Here is a 17,748-nt window from a genome sequence, read left to right on the forward strand (position 1 = left end):
AAGGACATAAATCAAATTTCATAAAAAAAAAAAAAAAATATATATATATATATATATAGAGTCCAAATATAGAGTCTACCACCATTGTGGGAAATATACTTTTAGAACCCCAAATATTCCTTTTGAGCTCTAAAAGTAAAAAGGGTTCTATGCACCATATTTAGACCCCACTATTGGGTTGCCCTTAAAAATTTCATTCTTCTTTTTCCAGAATAGCACATACTACATACTTACTCATAGAGAAATATAGATGCATAATCCTAAAAGCCAAAAAAAAGGAAATTAAAATAGAGCAAGATTGGTGGGGAGCAAATTCAAAACTAGAACTATTTTGTCTCTTTTAGTGCTCATTTGGGAGTGATTTTAGAGAGGTCAATAATCACTTTTATGGAGAATCACTTCTTAAAATAATTACCTTAAATGGTTTAAAGTGATTTTATGAAGAAGTACATAGGAGGTGATTCTCCTCAAAACCACTTAAAATCACTAAAAGTGAATTTTTTAGAAAAACACATTCTATGTGTTTCTTCCTAAAAATGATTCTGACCTATCTAAAATCACTCCAAACGAGCCCTTAATATTAGGCATTGGCCTAAAAGCTTTAATAAAACCAAGGCAAACTATCTGGAGTATGCATATGCGCGTCTGTTGTGCCGTCCAAAGCCATGCAAGTACAAGGAATGAGTGAGGAGTAGGCAGATATGATTAAAAAAATCTCCTCCAAGTAGGCAGGCAAGACACCACCACCAACAGTCCAAAACCTCCCCAAGAAAGCATAACTTCATCCAGATGCCCTCTACAACTCCTCCCACCCAACAACCTTCATGTTTCTTGCATTTATTTATTTTTTATTTTTTAATAATTAAATTATAACAAGTACAAAGTGATTGTGATTTCTCAGCTCACTCACTACCTCACTCTCAATCCCAATCTCAAAAATTCAATAATGGCCTCTTCCTCCTCCACTCTTGTGCTCTCAACCCTTTTCTCTTACCATCCTCACCAAACCCTAAACCCCAACAAGAACAAGAGCCCCTTCTCATCACATACAAAGAGACCCTTCTCATCCCTCACCCTCAAAGTTTCAACCTTTGTCAAACCTAAACAACCCCCTCCCTTTCACAGCCCCCATAATCATCAAATTCGATTGTCCCGCCAATTTCGTGCCTACATCACCGTTAGAGATGGTGCTGATGATGGTGGTGGTGGTGATGGCGATGGAAATGAGCAACCAGTGGTGGGCGAGGACTCAGCTGAGTTCATTTTGTCAAAGCAGAAGATATCTTCGTGGGTTTACTTCACTGCAATTCTGGGTTCGGTTCTTTTTATACTCAATGTGGCTTGGATCGATAATTCCACCGGGTTTGGGAAGCCCTTCGTCGATGCGGTCTCGGAGCTTTCTGATAGCAAAGAGGTTAGTGTGTTTGTTTCCCAATCTCATGGCGCTAATTTAATTCACCTGAACTGTATTGTTAGAAATTGGTGTCAGCTTGTTTTTATGTTGAGGAAATTAATTGCAGCTATCTATAACATCGTAAATCATAATGGATTTTTACTAATTGAGTGTTATTGGGAAATCAGAAAAGCTTACTCTTGGATTGAATTTTTTTTAGTGCACTAAATTTTAGTGTGTTTTAGTCTTTATATTAGAACAATCTCCATGGTAGATGTGGGCAGGGATGATACAGAATTCTTAGACTACAACTTTTGAACCTTAGATTTGAACCATAGAGTGGAAGTGAGGAGAAGAGGGTGTGTAATGCGGATGTGGATGTGGATGGAAAAAGTTACGAATGTTTAGTTGGAATCGTGATAAAAGGTCTGTTGTATAAACTTTAAATGTTGAATTCGGATTGGGGAAACAGTTCCTGGGCTATGATGTGAATTACGTTGCCTATAATGACGAGGATAATGGGGGTGACAATGTCCATACCGAGCAGTTGTATGGTAATCTGGTTTAAAACTTGTTTCCTGGAAATAGGATAGAATATTCATTTGGTTGAATTTTGTAACAAGAGCATGCAAATTCCATTCTGGTTTCCTGGTTTTGTGCAAATGCCTCCCTTTTTATGATTATTTGCTCTATTGAGCTGTAAGATGTGATAACAGTTTTAGTTACAATGTCTGAGGTTTGCAATGGTATTCTGCAGGTTGTGATGTTGATCCTAATTCTAATATTTGCCATTTTCCATAGTGGCTTGGCTAGTCTACGAGACACTGGTGAGCAACTTATTGGAGAACGTGCTTACCGTGTTTTGTTTGCGGGGACATCTTTACCGCTGGCTGTTAGTACTGTTGTGAGTTCCTTACTCTCAATAAGGACTACCCTTTTTTTATATCTAACCTCATTCCTTGCCACTTTTTCTGTGTTGAATTCTTTTGTTGTTGGGGTGGAGGGAATTGACTTCGAAGGGTTTGTGGTTCAGGTGTATTTTATCAATCATAGATACGATGGAGTACAGTTATGGGAGCTCAAGAATGCATTTGGCATCCATGAATTTGTATGGCTCTCTAATTTTATCTCGTTCTTGTTCCTCTATCCCTCCACTTTCAATCTACTAGAGGTAGCAGCAGTTGACAAGCCCAAAATGCATCTTTGGGAAACTGGGATTATGAGAATCACCAGGCATCCACAGGTAACTAATTCGTAGTCTTGTTATGAATGATCATCTATACATTTCCAAGTCATTTACTTAGCATTTTGGGCCTTGGGATGAATGCTGGTGTGTGTTCTGATCATCTAGGTGGCCAGAATTAACCTTAAATCTTCTTATACCATCAATAATACAAATTATTATATTACCAACATGTTCAAGTTTGGGTTTGATTTTTTTCTCTCTCACTCACTCACTCACTCATGTTCTAAGACAGTTTGGGAATGGATGTGTTTCAGCTGGTCGGGCAGGTGATCTGGTGCCTGGCTCACACGATTTGGATAGGGAACTCAGTGGCAGTGGCAGCTTCTGTTGGTCTAATCGGGCACCACCTATTTGGTGCTTGGAATGGTGACAGGAGATTGGCGGTGCGACATGGCGAGGCCTTTGAAGTTGTGAAGAAGCGAACAAGTATCATACCATTCGCAGCCATTCTTGATGGCCGGCAAAAGTTGCCGAAAGATTACTACAAGGAATTTATTCGGTTGCCATATCTCTCTATCACTGTATTGACCTTAGGTGCGTACTTTGCGCACCCCCTTATGCAGGCAGCCAGTTTTCGGCTCCATTGGTAGGAATAAGATACATATGATTCGTACTGGATAATGAACGTGAAAAGCTCGAAACTGTATATAAATTGTGCATGAGAGAAAAGTTAGGTTCCTCAAGATGCTAAAAGTTCATCATAGCCATAATCATGTTGTATGGAACTCCCAAGAAATGTAAGTATAGAACCTGCACACGCAGCAATATCAATTATCAAGTTAACCAATCTCCCAACTGATGTACTTTCTTTCACTATGGCTCTTTTATTAACCTCAGTAGTTTTGTTTCACATATCCCGGGTAAAATTAAGTGAAGGTTAACTATACCACCTGAGATTTATCAATTTTTCAAATAAACCATGAAGTTTTAACATGATTTCCTAAAACCTGTTAATCATAAACAAATATGACACAATCTCTTAAAATACCAAAATAAGCTGACAAAGTTAAATAATATTCAACTGTCCTTGCATATAAACAAAAGACACCTTGTTTGAAATATTTAAGTAATCCAAAATATTTCTCTTGTCTGAAAATATTACTAAATCAAAGGAAGGTATTTTTTCTTCTGCAAAACATCCTAATCAAATAAATTGATTTAGAGCACTTCTAGCCATGGTGCCATGTCAAAAGACAAGGGCAAAGAAGGGCAGATACTATTCACATGAATGGTGACTGCCCACCTTTTTTTATTTTGCTTTTCAACCCATTGTCATGGCAAGTAAAGGCTAACATTATTCACATAAGATATGAGGAGGGGAATTTGTACGGAGTTTTGGTGTGGGAAGTGTGACGGGGCTAGGTATTTTTAGAAGAAAAAAAAGTATGACTTTTTTGGTTTTCAGCAAACCTGGGTAGAAACTTAAGCAATTCTTATCTTTGGGCTGGCCTAGGTCAATGGGGCCCAATTTTGCATAGGCTCCCTTTTGCCCTGGCAAATGAGCACCGGTGGAAGTGCTCTTAGAGCAGGTCCAACGGCACAGCCCAGCCCGAGGCCAGGGGAAAAAAAAAAAATTTGGCGTTCCACCGCGCAGCCCAGGCCTAGGGGTGGTGTGGGACCCACCAACTCGGGCCAGCCCGAAGGCGAGACGAGCCCGAGCTCCAGCCCTCGGTCGCTGACGTCAGCCCTCTCGTCACGCTGACGTCAGCTCCAACGGGAATAAGCCACGTGTCGCCTCCTCAGCCTTCCGATCAGCATCTTTTTAACCATCCGACGGCTGAGGCTTTTCTGGGCAATAAAAATATGAAAAAAAATCGTAAATTTTTTTTAAAAATTCTAAAAAATTCTGATATTTTTTTTCTATCAATACCTATCAATACCCTTCACTTTCAACACCAATCCTCATACATTTTCTTCTACTTCTACCATTATTCACTCTTTATACTCAACATTTTCCTCTTTTTCATCTAGTATTTTGATTTCATATTTTTATGGCTTCTTCTATCGAAACCGGAGGGGCTTGGAGCACCATGGAAGATGTTTCCTTGTGTGAGGCTTGGCTCCAAATTTGTCATTGTCCCGTGTCCGGCAATGAGATGAAATTTTTTCATATGTGAAAAAAAATTCATGCCGAATTTTATGAAAAAATTCCGAGGTCTACTCGTACGGAGATGACGTTATCCAGTAGGTGGAAAATCCTGAATAAAGAGTTGGGAAAATGGAGAGCTGCCCTAGCAAAAGCGATGGACAACTATAGAAGCGGGGAAAATCGTACTAACGAGATAAGTATTTTATAATTTTGGTTTTATTAAGTTTAATCTCCTAATATATATTTTATTAATATTGCTTGCATTTTCAATATTTTGTTAATATTTCTTGCATTTTAAATATTTTGTTCATATTTCTTGCATTATCAATATTTTGTTAATATTTCTTGCAATTTAAATATTTTGTTCATATGTCTTGCATTTTCAATATGTTGTTAATATTTCTTGCATTTCCACTTGTTTCTTAATTTTCTTGCACTTCTAATTTATTTGTAAGGTTAATTGCATTTTCATTATTATTTTTTTTGTTACTTGCATATCCAATATATTTTAAATATTTATTGCATTTCTATTTTTTTGTTAAATAGATTATACAAGCACAAATGTGGTTCGGTGCAACCGGGGGTGGCAAAAAAAGTTTCACCCATCATGAATGTTGGGAGGTGGTCAAATATTGCAAACGGTTCATAATTATTCCAACGGGTCCCGACGTTGTATTAAACGAGACGCCACTCCGTGATTCAATGGCACCGGATTCACCTCTTGATTCTCCTATGAGTCAAGACTCACCCATGGAAAAGGAGCCGAGGCCCATTGGCCGAAAGGCCGCGAAGGCAAAGAAAGTGGGTAATTCAAGCAATAATAATTCAAAGTTTTTGGAGGAAATTGCAAGGCAAAATGGCCTAAGAATTGAAATGGAGCAAAAACGCCAAGATAACGAGTTGACCCTTCAAGCTGAGTATGCACGAGAAAGGGAGTATTTGCGCAAAAAAGATATAGACAAGACGGATCGGGAAACCATGGCCATGGATACAAGTCATATGTCCCCTGAAACAAAATAATTTTGGAAGCTAGAATGAAGGGATGTTATGAGAAGAAGACTTTTCCGGGATGATGGGCCTAGCAACACGGATTGGTTAAATGATGGAAACCATTAAATTTGTTAGCCTACCTTTTATGTATTTGTATTTTTCATGTTTTCTTTTAAAGTTGTTGTAATTCATGTATTTTATTTTAGTAGTAGTAATTCGTAATGACTTGTATTAGATTTCGTTATTTAATAAACAAAGTATTCAATAAATTACCTTTTTATTCAACATATTCCATACTTCAAACAAAACAAAATAAAAATAAAATAAAACTACAAACAAGGCACAATAATAATAACAAACCACAACAAAAGCATAATAAATAAAAATACAACACAACCAAACCATAAACCAAAGCATAATAAATAAAAATACAACACAACCAAACCATAACTAAATAAAACATAACCAAAGCATCTATGCTCCATCATTCTTCTTCATTGCCTTTCACCGCCCATAGATGCTCCATCAAGTGAACTTGACGCATTTCATGAATATACGAAGATTGCATCTCTGTATATAGATCTATCATTCGGGTCATCAAATGACCATCCCTCACCAACGGTTCCAGCTCAAATGGTTCTCCACTTAGCCCCATGGGCCTTTCATAAATCCGTGTCAAAGCCGTGTTCATTGGATCCGGTTCGTACACCTCTAAAGCATCATAATCATACTCATCCTCCACAATCATATTATGGAGGATGATGCAAGTCATCATAATGCTTCTGAGGATCTCCTCATCAAACATACGGGCCGCACCTCGAATAATCAACCACCGAGCTTGAAGGATACTAAAACACCTTTCGACATCTTTCCTGTATCCCTCTTGATAGGTAGCAAATAATTTTTGCTTCTGGGATCGGGGATTCGGAATAGATTTGACAAAAGTGGTCCACCTCGGGTAGACGCCGTCAGCTAGATAATACCCCGTCTGGTACACTGTATTATTGACTTGATAGGTGATATTGGGGCCCTAGCCTCTCAATACATCGTTGAAGACCTGGGATTGACCCAGCACGTTGAGATCATTTTGGGATCCTGCAACTCCAAAGAAGGCATGCCAAACCCATGTGTCGAAGCCAGCAACGGCTTCAAGGATGATACTTTTTTGGCCTTTTCTATTTTTGTAATCACCTTGCCAGGCAGTTGGGCAATTCTTCCATTGTCAGTGCATGCAGTCGATGCTACCAATCATTCCTGGAAATCCTCGAGCTTCAGCTTTTTGTAGAAGCCGTTGGAGGTCCCTAGGAGTAGGTCTACGCAGGTAGTCCCTAGTATACAGAGTTTCAACTGCTTGACAAAATCTTACCAAAGCCTCCAACGTAGTGGACTTCCCCATCCGGGCAATCTCATCCACCTGATCAGCAGATGTTCCATACGCCAACATTCGTATAACAGCTGTAAGCTTTTACTCCGGAAGAAGCCCCAAAACCCCAGTAACATCACACTTTTGAACAAAGTATGCATCATAATTGCAAATATTATGCATGACTTTATTGAACAAATGAGGTTGCATTCTAAATCGCCTTCGAAAATCAACATCACAATACAAAGAAGTTGGGATAAAATAATCTTCCAAAAGATTCTTACCCCGAGAATGCCTATGTCTTTCCACATTCCGGCGGCGGCCGACTTGTAAACCACGGCGGCGACCTTGGTTCTCTTCATCTTGCAAAGCCACTGCTATGAGAACTTGCTCATCGACTTGTCTCTGCAACTCATTGATTTCATCTGCTCTACGGGTTCTCTCATTTGTTTCTCACTCTTGCCTCTCCAAGCATCTCCTAAATTCTTCCATTGAGAATGAATGAAGTATGAAATCTAAACTCTGAGAAATGAAAATATAGAAAGATGTGGTGTGAGAGGTATGAGCTGAGTCTCTGGTTTTATAGAAAAATTTGGCAAGATAGACATGCCACGTGGCTTGATTTTATTGGATGAAAATCTTATCTGAAATTTGAAATTCATCCGAAATTTGAACCCTAATTTGTATGAAATTTGAATTTTGAAATTCATCCGAAATTTGAACCCAAATTTATCTGAAATTTGAATTTTGAAATTCATTCGAAATTTGAACCCAAAAATTTATCTGAAATTTGAATTTTGAAATTCATCCGAAATTTGAATCCAAAAATCTTATCCGAAAATTTTATCTGATTATGAATAGTCTTGACACGTAGGAATCCGGAAATCTTATCTGAAAATATTACCCGAATTAATTATTTTTATTAAAAAATAGGGGGAAAAAACAAAAAAATGAATAGTAATTGCCCTTAGCCATGGCAATGGGTGGAAACACAAAATACTATTTGCAAGGGCAACCACTATTCACGTGAATAGTGGCTGCCCTAGCTCCACCCTTGTCATGGCTAAGGGCAAATGGGTGGAGTTGCTCTTATATGACACAAGCTAGTGACAAGGACTGGTTGGTGCTTATGCTTGGATTTGATTTGATAAGCCACTAAATTTAAGAGGTATGTTGAAGGGGGAAATTAAGGTAGAGATAAAATAATTTATTTATTTTAGGGGATTATGAGAGATAAGTTATAAGTTGTCATTATCCTATCATTTGGTGAGGATTAGATGTGATAAGTTTTATTCATGAGTAATCCATCTTCTACCTTCTACTTGGACAATAAATGTTCATTTCTTCCTTTAACATGCTTTAAATATAGAGAGTTATCTTAAACAATCTAATACAATGCACCGAAAGAACGGGCATAATTTCAACTTACAAGACATTGAAAACATTAATTTTAATTTCATTTTTGAAAGGGAAAAACAAGAAACTTCGTTGGAAATTGATTTATTTTCCAAATAAAAAAGAAAGCTGAAAAAAGTTTCGTATACTTTAGTTTTTCAAACAAAATCTATTGAGAGAGTTGGGTGTTTTGGAACAAACTCTATTCTAAGAGTTGGGAATGGGCTCTGATACACACAAGAAGACACAAGACCTAGGCCCCAGGATCCTACTTGGACTTGGACCCACAATTCTGAGACTCGAACCTCAACACAACTTAGGACCAAGACCATAAATTCAAACTTGAATGCGAGGAGACGGATTTACCTATCATTCTTAGAGGCATAAAGATTATAATTGTTTGTGCAAATAATCTCGCGGGAGAATATTCGCTTCTAGATCCTTCAACATTCGATCTTCCTTCTCTCTCTTCCTCGATTCCTGTAAAAAAGATTGGAGTAAATAGACCACACCCGGAGGTATTGGCCAAAGACCCTCCGATGCCTAAGTTAGTTCGAGTGTTTGTAAGAAAACAATAGCTAAGCAAAGGGTACGAAGTTGTATGTATGGTGTGAACAGGGCGGCCGAAGCCGTGTGTGGTGGCCAGAGTCATGTGGAGAAAATATGTAAAGTGGAGAGGGAGAAAGAGCTTCGGGTATTTTTAGGGTTTAGGGTATTAGGAGTAGGTTTAGATGTACCTTAAATGATGAATGAGGTCGTCTATTTATAGGAGCCTCGAGGCTAGGGTTTCGTAGAGAATATGCTGAGTTTATTCTCTACCCAAATTTGTAGGGATCGAGTCGGACTTAGATAATATATGAATTAAATAATATTATCTCCTTTTATGAAGATAATATCTAAATTAATGATATTATCTTCTCTTTATTAGGATAATATCTGAATTAATGATATTATCTTATTAAATAAAGATAATATCATATTAATTAAGATATCTATTCCAATTAATTAATTAGCCAGATAAACTGGTTCAATTAATTAATTTAGGAGATAATTTTTTTTCCCACATGACGTGCTGTGATTGGAGACAAAAATATTTACTCCCACAATAATAATGTACAAAATTCAATTCAAACCATCTTCATAAAATTTTTTAAAAAAAAGAATATAGTTATGGATTGTGACCGAGTCGTAAAGCAAATAAAAAAGAAGACTAGTTGTTTTATAATCCAAATCCATGCCCACAAACCTTCAAAATAAAAACAACTGGGGCCTAAAAGTCGTTGACCCGTAGACCAGAAAGGGCAAAAACTAACCCATCATTCGCTCACTGGCTGCTCCTGCTGCAAAAAATTTCTAGTAAAGAAAAAGAAAAGAAAGCAAATCACTAACGAGGGAAATAAAGGGTTGAATCAGCGGTTGAGGGACTTTTACAGTACGGAAACTCTGTGTGTAGGGCTGTGGGCCCCACTGCTGCCACAGTAAAGCCTCTCCCACCAACTTGTGAGTCTTCTTCTTCAGCCGAAAAAAGAAAAAAAAAAAAAAAAAAAAAAAAGAGAAAGGAAAGGAAAAGACTTTACAAATTTCTCATTTTCTCTTCTTCTTCTGGGTCTCTCTCTCTCTATGCCATTGCCAGCCAGAAGCCCACAAACATGGCTTCAACGACGACGACCATGGCGATCATGGATATAGCGACGCTCACTCTGAGAAGCTCCTTTGGCAGCTTTGCTCTGTTGTTCCTGCTCTTGATTTCGACCAAAGTCACGACCAGCGTCGCTCTAAACAACGTCTTTTTGAGCGTCAAGTACAAGTACGCAGGCCGCGAGCCTTCCTTGAGTGCCCTTAAAGCTCACGATACCCAGCGCACCCTTCGGATTCTCGCCGGCGTTGATCTCCCTTTGGGTGGCTCTGGCCGCCCCGATGCCGTCGGGTGAGCATCTCTTCCCTTCCCTATTCTTCATATACCTCTGTGTGTATTTCTTGTTATTTTGAAAGGGGTAATTATTGTTTCTCTTGTTTTGTAGTCTGTACTATGCTGAAATTGGCATTGGAACACCTACGAAGGACTACTATGTGCAAGTTGACACTGGAAGTGATATTATGTGGGTCAACTGTATTCAATGCAAAGATTGCCCACAAAAAAGCTCACTTGGTGTATGAGATTTAGACCTCTCCCTTTGTTTCTTTATGGTTTTTGTTTTTCTTTTGCTTCTGAATTGGTGGTGAATTAGTATTGTTTTGCTTATTTGGGTTATTTTTCTCTGACAGATTGATCTTACACTATATGATGTTAAGCAGTCTTCCACTGGTAAATTGGTTACTTGTAATCAAGAATTTTGCTTAGAGGTGAATGATGGTCCACTGTCTGGATGTGCGGGTAATATGTCATGTCCCTATCTACAAATATACGGAGATGGCAGTTCCACTGCTGGTTATTTTGTCAAAGATGTTGTGTTTTATGATCGAGTGTCTGGTGACCTCCAAACTACCTCTGCCAATGGGAGCGTCATTTTTGGGTAATTTCTTTCTGCTTGGTATGCTATTTTCTACTTGATTTGAAATCATTATTTAATGAGGCTTCTGTGTGGTAAGTTTAACATATAACTCATTGAAAAAAAATCCCAAATCAATTACTAGTTTGGAATATAAGTGGTCAAATTAGTGATAGCAAACTTAGCCGTGCTTAAAGGAAGAGAAAGATATGCTATGTTCAGCTGTAATCTACAAATTGGATATGTGGATAGTAGAAGGTAGAGATGAGAATCTTCTTTGTTTTTTCCATGTAGGTCTTACATTTAGAGAGTAATGTGATAGCCACTCTTTCTAGATTGCTACCGTCTTCTTTGATTTGGAATGCTAAACTCCTTCCTAAGATACAAATTCTTACTTGGATAGTTTCTTATGGTAGGGCTAATACCTGGAGTTTGATTTAAAGGTGAAGAACAAATGTTTTTCTTTCTTCCAATTGGTGCATAAATGTGTAAAGAAGGGAGTGGAAGTGTGAATCATTTGTTTCTTCATTGTCCTATAGCCTTAAAGTTGTGGTGGAGGCAGTTTAGGGAAGTTAATTTGAGTTGGGTTATTCAAGCTGTGTTTTTCCCCCCTTTGTCATGAGAGGTACAAGGCCTTTGGCAGAAGAAAGAAGTCACAAGTCTTATGGAATTGCAAAGAAGTGCTTTAGGTAATTTGATGGATAGGGGTAAGAGGATTTTTCAGTCACAATGGGAAGGGGAGGAGGTTTTATGGGATAAAGTCAGATTTTGGTTTTCACTTTGGGCTTCAGTGTCTACAAAGTTTTGGGATATTTTGTTATCTTCTATTTTGGCAGATTGAACACACAGTTTCTTAAGAGTCTTTTTGTGTTTGCGTGTGTAGATTTCTGTTCGTTGTTAGGAAAGGGTGTGTGACTGCTAGGTAGTTTAATTTTCATTGATGTGTTGCTGTGGCAGAGAACTTGTTAATGCTGGCAGTACTTATTTGTTCTTATTAATAAAATACTTTTCTTCCAGAGGAAAATTTGGTAGTGGTCCAAGATACAAAAGAATTGTTAGATTGAAGGCTTTTGATTTGTTTATTAGAGTAACAAAATTAAGAAATAAGCTCTTAGTGGATAAACCAATAATATGTCCTTCCAAAATCTTCAGAAAAAAATAAAATAATTTCGACTCAACTAAGTCCTTTTCCCATAAAGAGGAAGTTGGGTTAAGTACATGAACTCTTTTTTCTTTTGTGTTCTATTTCCCCACATTTAAATGGACTGAAGTTTGTGTAACTCTTATGCTGAGTAAAACTCTCTGTGCAAAAGTTATTACTTGTATCCTTACCAATAGTGACCAAAGTGAACAAACATCTGTGATTTTGAGAAGGTTTTTTTTTTTTGGGTGGACTACTTGTCCCCTTCTGGACAATGATATTCTACCTTTTGATTTTATTCTCACAAAAGTCTTTGTTTTGTATTAAAGGAAAAGAAAGTGCACAAAATGTTATGTAATTGATTGGAGGAACAATCTCTCTCTCTCTCTCTCTCTCTCTCTCTCTCTCTCTCTCTCTCACATGTGTGATCTTGCTCTGTGTGCCCACATACATGTGCATGAGTATGTTGTTGGTATTCATGTGGTTGTTTTGACTTTTGTGCAATAGGTGTGGTGCTACACAATCTGGTGATCTAGGCTCATCCGGTGAAGGAGCACTTGATGGAATACTTGGCTTTGGAAAATCAAATTCTTCAATTATTTCACAGCTAGCTTCTTCTGGAAAAGTGAAGAAGATGTTTGCTCACTGCTTAGATGGGAAGAATGGAGGTGGTATCTTTGCTATTGGGCGAGTTGTGCAGCCAAAAGTTAATATGACTCCTTTGGTACCAAACCAGTATGTGTTCATTCTGTCATTTTGATAGTGTACTGTTTTCATTCATTTTATTTATTGTCATCTAAGTGGTATTTTTGCTTGTATGTTTACTAGACAAAACTGGTGTTTTATTTTCATATTTGTTTTCTCATAATTAAGTGCTATTTTGTGTTTTAACTTTTTTTTGCTTGTTAGGATGCATAACCATAGAGAGGGATCGTCAGACTTAATATATGAATTAGATTGCTTCGACCTTATGGGGCTGTTTGGTCCACTCTGTATTCTGGAACATTTGGATGGAGCGTAATAGGAGAATTTTTGAAGACTATAAGAGAGTGGGAGTGAGTGATCTTTGGGATAGAGTTAAGTACTGGGCAGCTTTGTGGGCTTCTGTTACAAAAGATTTTAAAGACTACTCTTATTCCACTATTATGAGGGATATGGCAGCTGCGGTTATTTGAGGGTTTGGGGGTGTGTTGTTCTGTGGTTTTTCGGTTTTGTTCCTCCCTGTTAGTTTGAGAGGGGTCGATGCTGTTTGTTTCTTTCTGTGTTGTTTTTGTTCTTCGGTTGTGGTTGCCTTATCCACCTCGGTGTTCTTTTGCTTAATGAACTTCGTTTCTTCTAAAAAAAAAAAAATTATGAATTAGATTAAAAGCCAATTTGATTAGTATTTTATGTTTTACATAAAATTTGGATTTTCCATTTTTGTTTTGAAAATTCATTATAAAAAAATTTAGGCCGCACTACAATGTCAACATGAAAGCAGTTCAAGTTGGCCACACTTTTCTAAATCTTCCAACAGATGTGTTTGAAGCGGGAGATAGAAAAGGGACAATAATTGACAGTGGTACAACCTTGGCTTATCTTCCAGATGTGGTTTATGAGCCCTTAGTAAGTAAGGTATGTGATGTATAAGACTTTCCTTTCAGAGAGTGTCATTAATATTTCCCATTCACCAATATGATTATTTTTGCGTGAATTTTGTCATCAATATTAACAGAAATATTTTATTATTAGATTATCTCTCAGCAGAAGGATTTGAATGTTCAAACTGTTCACGGAGAGTATACATGCTTTCAGTACTCAGGAAGGTATGGTGCATGCCATCATGATTTTTATATTATGTGATAATAGCAGAAAAGAACATTTTATATGTTGAAATTTTGTTATTTATCACATCTTGAATGTTTGAATAGTTAGGTTAGGATTTTTTTTGGCATGATACATCATTCTAGAGCAAAATATCTGATGTATATCTATATGAGGTGCTTAAATGCTAACTGGAATCAGATAAGATGAGCTTTGCTTACAAATCCGGGAAGGATACTTCGGCTGTAAATGTTAAAAGGCATAGAAGTAAATTTGTTCTATCGTCAATTTATTCTTTATCTTCTACTTGTTCCTTTGTAACAGATATATACATAATATACTAATATATTTGCTAATTACTGGTAGTTTTTAGTTTTTGACACCGCTGCTCCTTTATGTTTGTGTTTCTTATCCAAGAATAGAGAAGAGCGATTGTGTGGTACATGATGTTTTCCTGATATTTGTACCTTTTGCTTTTATTGCAGTGTTGATGATGGATTTCCTCCAGTTACCTTATATTTTGAAAATTCACTTTCTTTGAAGGTGTATCCACATGACTATTTGTTCCCTTATGTAAGTATATTGAACTGAAACTTTTTACAGGCTTTGTCCATTCATTTTTTTTTATACAGGTTTCCAGCTTGTTTTTATATTAATTTATTTTCCAACAAAGTGGCTTTGCATTTTAATTTTCTGTGTATATAGTTTACAGGCCCCAGCTAGCATACTTATACAGTATACCTCTGATACCAATTATCAACTTTATTGTTATTGTTTTCTTTATAAGAAATAATAATTCTGTAAAAGAAAAGAGATTGAAAAGAAAAAAAAAAAAAAATATATATATATATATATATATATATATAGAGAGAGAGAGAGAGAGAGAGAGAGAGAGGAAGACAAATTGCCCAAAAAAGAGTCTGACAAAAAATTTATCAAAACTAATGAAGCAGAACAGTCAACCCATAACTCCTCCAATCAATATAGAGAAAAAAAAAACGGATATTCCTAAAAAATTTAGGCATTAGGCCTGTAGACTCCAAAAATATGTTTTCCGTTACCTACTCTTTCTTCTCGTGTTGGCATCTATTTCTCTGCTTATGTTGCATTTCCCATTTTCATGATTGCTATTACTTTTACTACAATCTGTGATTGTGGATATACAGGAAGCCTTTTGGTGTATCGGTTGGCAAAACAGTGGGATGCAATCAAGCGATAGGAAGAACTTGACCCTTTTGGGAGGTAAACCCTAATAATTTATGTCTTGGAAAGGAAAATTTTCTAATATTTCATAAACTAAGGAAATAAATTGGTGTTGGAGCCTTTTTCTTTTTTCTCCTGCCCCGCCCAACAAACTGGAATTTTGGAAAAGTTTTCAAATTTTTAGCCCTTTGTCTTGGGAATCAAATATATCCCCTTTTCAGTTGAATTTATTCATTGACGTTATAGATGCAGGAAATTATAGATGCTCTGCTGAGATGTCAATGTTCATTCTAATGAAACAATTGAACAAAATGTACTAATTAGACCTTATGCTCTTAACTTTCTTTTATTTCTTGTGAAATTTGGGATAATAGAGAATAGTGTTTGGGTTTAGCATAGTAGTATGGTTCCATATGTCATATATGTATCCAACTTTCCCACACTTATGTTTATTATTATTATTATTATTTTTTTACACTTGTGTTTATATTTAGTATAATAAGTGATTATGATCAAGGTCTTCATTATAAGCTATTATAGTCACTTGGAATTAATCTTCAAACACAAATAATGACTGATTGGATTCTTGGGTAATTAAAGTTCTGTAGGGTTTAATTGGCATGATATATGATGGTTTTGCTATAAGCAAGACATGAGAGTTGCATGAAATTCATGGACATTTTGATCATTTTAAGTGTACCTTGCAGATTTGGTACTTTCGAATAAGCTAGTCCTCTACGATCTTGAAAATCAGACCATTGGATGGACTGAGTATAACTGTGAGTGATCATTTTATTTTTCATTCTTAATGCATCTGTTTAACTTCTTAATTTCAAGGGTTCTTGTATGCTTGAGTACCCAAAATCCACTATTTGTAATGACAACTTTCTTTCAATACTAGGTTAGTAGAAACCCTTACTACTATATTTAAAAATAAAAAAACATTTTAGTGCTTGATACCAATTGAGAATTAGGATATTTGCTACTTGGGAAAGTAGACCTTTTTGTAGCCTTAACTAGTTTTAGGCCATTATTTCTACTGGATCTGTTATTAATTTCGATGTAGAAAGAGAGTAAGGGGAGATTGTTATATTAACTGTGTCGTACTCAAAATATTTGAAGGGAAAATATTATGGTTAATGACTTCCTATAGTAAACCCTAATTACTTTATACTATTATTGGCTCTAAACTTCAGTATGAATTTCTGTTATCTCAGACTACTCTTTTAGTTTCGTACTTACTGAACTGCTGTCAATCTCTTTGCTAACTTTAGTATATGGTCAATTTCAGGCTCGTCAAGTATTAAAGTACAAGATGAACAGAGTGGAACAGTACATTTAGTAGGTTCTCACTATATTTCTTCTTTTGCTTGCCATTTGAATACCGGACTGGCTATAATCTTCTTGTTGCTAACCATGCTGTTGCACAGTCTAGTTTAGTGAGGAGCAACAACTAAAACAAAATACTGACAGCCAGATTCAAGATAAAGAAAATTAAAAGATAGAGAAAATATAATGGAAATTCTTGTTCAGATATGGTGTATAGAGAGTTGGTGATTTCTGTATTTACACCCAAGGTGAAAAACTTAAGCTAGGATAGAACTTGTGGTCTTGAATCTTCGCTCACTCTGGGTTATAGTTTTTTATGCCCATTGTGAATTTGTGGAGATTTATGAGAGCTTACTTGCTTCAAAATGCTTGAGAATATTGTATATGATTTCAAGTCGTGAATTGTGTTGGCTTAGGTCCTGAAAGAGATTTGTACATAATATCCTTAGCATATTTCCTTTTGCAGCTCCTCTGGTGTAAGGGTTTTTTTATAACTGCATATACACTTGAGGAGACGGAGGGCTATTTTTTTGTTCAAAGGAAGAGAGGGCTATCATTACTAAAATATCCTTAAAACTATTTTGTGAACACGTACGAAATTGGAAAGTAAATAAACAAAATTGCTTTTTGGAATCTTGGCCCACTTGATAACCATTTTATTTTTCATTTTTTGTTCTAAAGTATAGGGGAAAATGAGAGTGAGAATAGGAGAGTGGATGAGACTGAGAGGGGATAGGAAGGAGTAACAAAAGTGAAAAAATAGATTTTTGTTTTTTGTTTTTGTTTTCACTTTTGTTACTCTTTCCTCTCATCCTCTCCTCTTTCCTCACAATCCGGTCCCCATTTTCATTCTCACTTTCATTCTCCTTCATTTTGTTCTATACTCTAGCACACACAAAAAATTGAAAAATAAAAACTAAAAAATAAAATTAAAATGATAATGCTAGCAACTTTTTCTCTAACTTTTTCGTTTAGACCTTCTCCATTTTACTCATGACAAGTCACTTCTTTTTCGTTTAAACTAATATTTTAATTACACAAAAGAACATTAACTGTATTTCCGTATTTGCCCCTTTTATTGTTTAAAATAATCAACAACCAAAAAAGGGATTCTTCAATCACCCGATTCCCACCCCAGCTCGCCCTCGCCCCACCTCTTGCTCCTCCTCCTCCGGTAAAACCCAACAGTCAACAGGACGATCACGCCCACAACTCATCTCTCCTTCTCTCACCTGCGCAGCCACCCCCACCTCCCAACCCAGCACTAATTTCGTTTCCCACCCACCCAGCAGCCACATCCATTTTCC

The 17,748-nt window shown here is 36.6% G+C and overlaps 2 protein-coding genes across 3 annotated transcripts; both read left to right on the forward strand.

Moving 5' to 3' along the window:
- On the forward strand, positions 641-3,452 carry LOC18790341 (15-cis-zeta-carotene isomerase, chloroplastic). Of its 2 annotated transcripts, none has more exons than XM_007223022.2 (4): positions 641-1,414; positions 2,151-2,297; positions 2,427-2,636; positions 2,894-3,452. In XM_007223022.2, exons 1-4 carry the CDS (start codon positions 947-949, stop codon positions 3,227-3,229), a joined length of 1,161 nt encoding a protein of 386 aa, XP_007223084.1. In that variant the 5' UTR covers positions 641-946; the 3' UTR covers positions 3,230-3,452. The 2 variants fall into 2 exon arrangements, with proteins under 2 accessions (XP_007223084.1, XP_020411381.1); XM_020555792.1 differs by having other exon boundaries at positions 676-1,414; positions 2,872-3,107.
- On the forward strand, positions 9,867-16,940 carry LOC18789536 (aspartic proteinase-like protein 2). Its single transcript, XM_007224563.2, has 10 exons — positions 9,867-10,403; positions 10,498-10,627; positions 10,742-10,989; positions 12,614-12,841; positions 13,558-13,720; positions 13,838-13,911; positions 14,395-14,482; positions 15,076-15,151; positions 15,820-15,891; positions 16,404-16,940. The coding sequence occupies exons 1-10, from the start codon at positions 10,126-10,128 to the stop codon at positions 16,550-16,552; spliced, it is 1,506 nt and encodes a 501-aa protein (XP_007224625.2). The 5' UTR covers positions 9,867-10,125; the 3' UTR covers positions 16,553-16,940.

This window comes from Prunus persica, chromosome G1 (assembly GCF_000346465.2).
Source record: "Prunus persica cultivar Lovell chromosome G1, Prunus_persica_NCBIv2, whole genome shotgun sequence".
In the NCBI taxonomy this organism is placed as follows: domain Eukaryota; kingdom Viridiplantae; phylum Streptophyta; class Magnoliopsida; order Rosales; family Rosaceae; genus Prunus; species Prunus persica.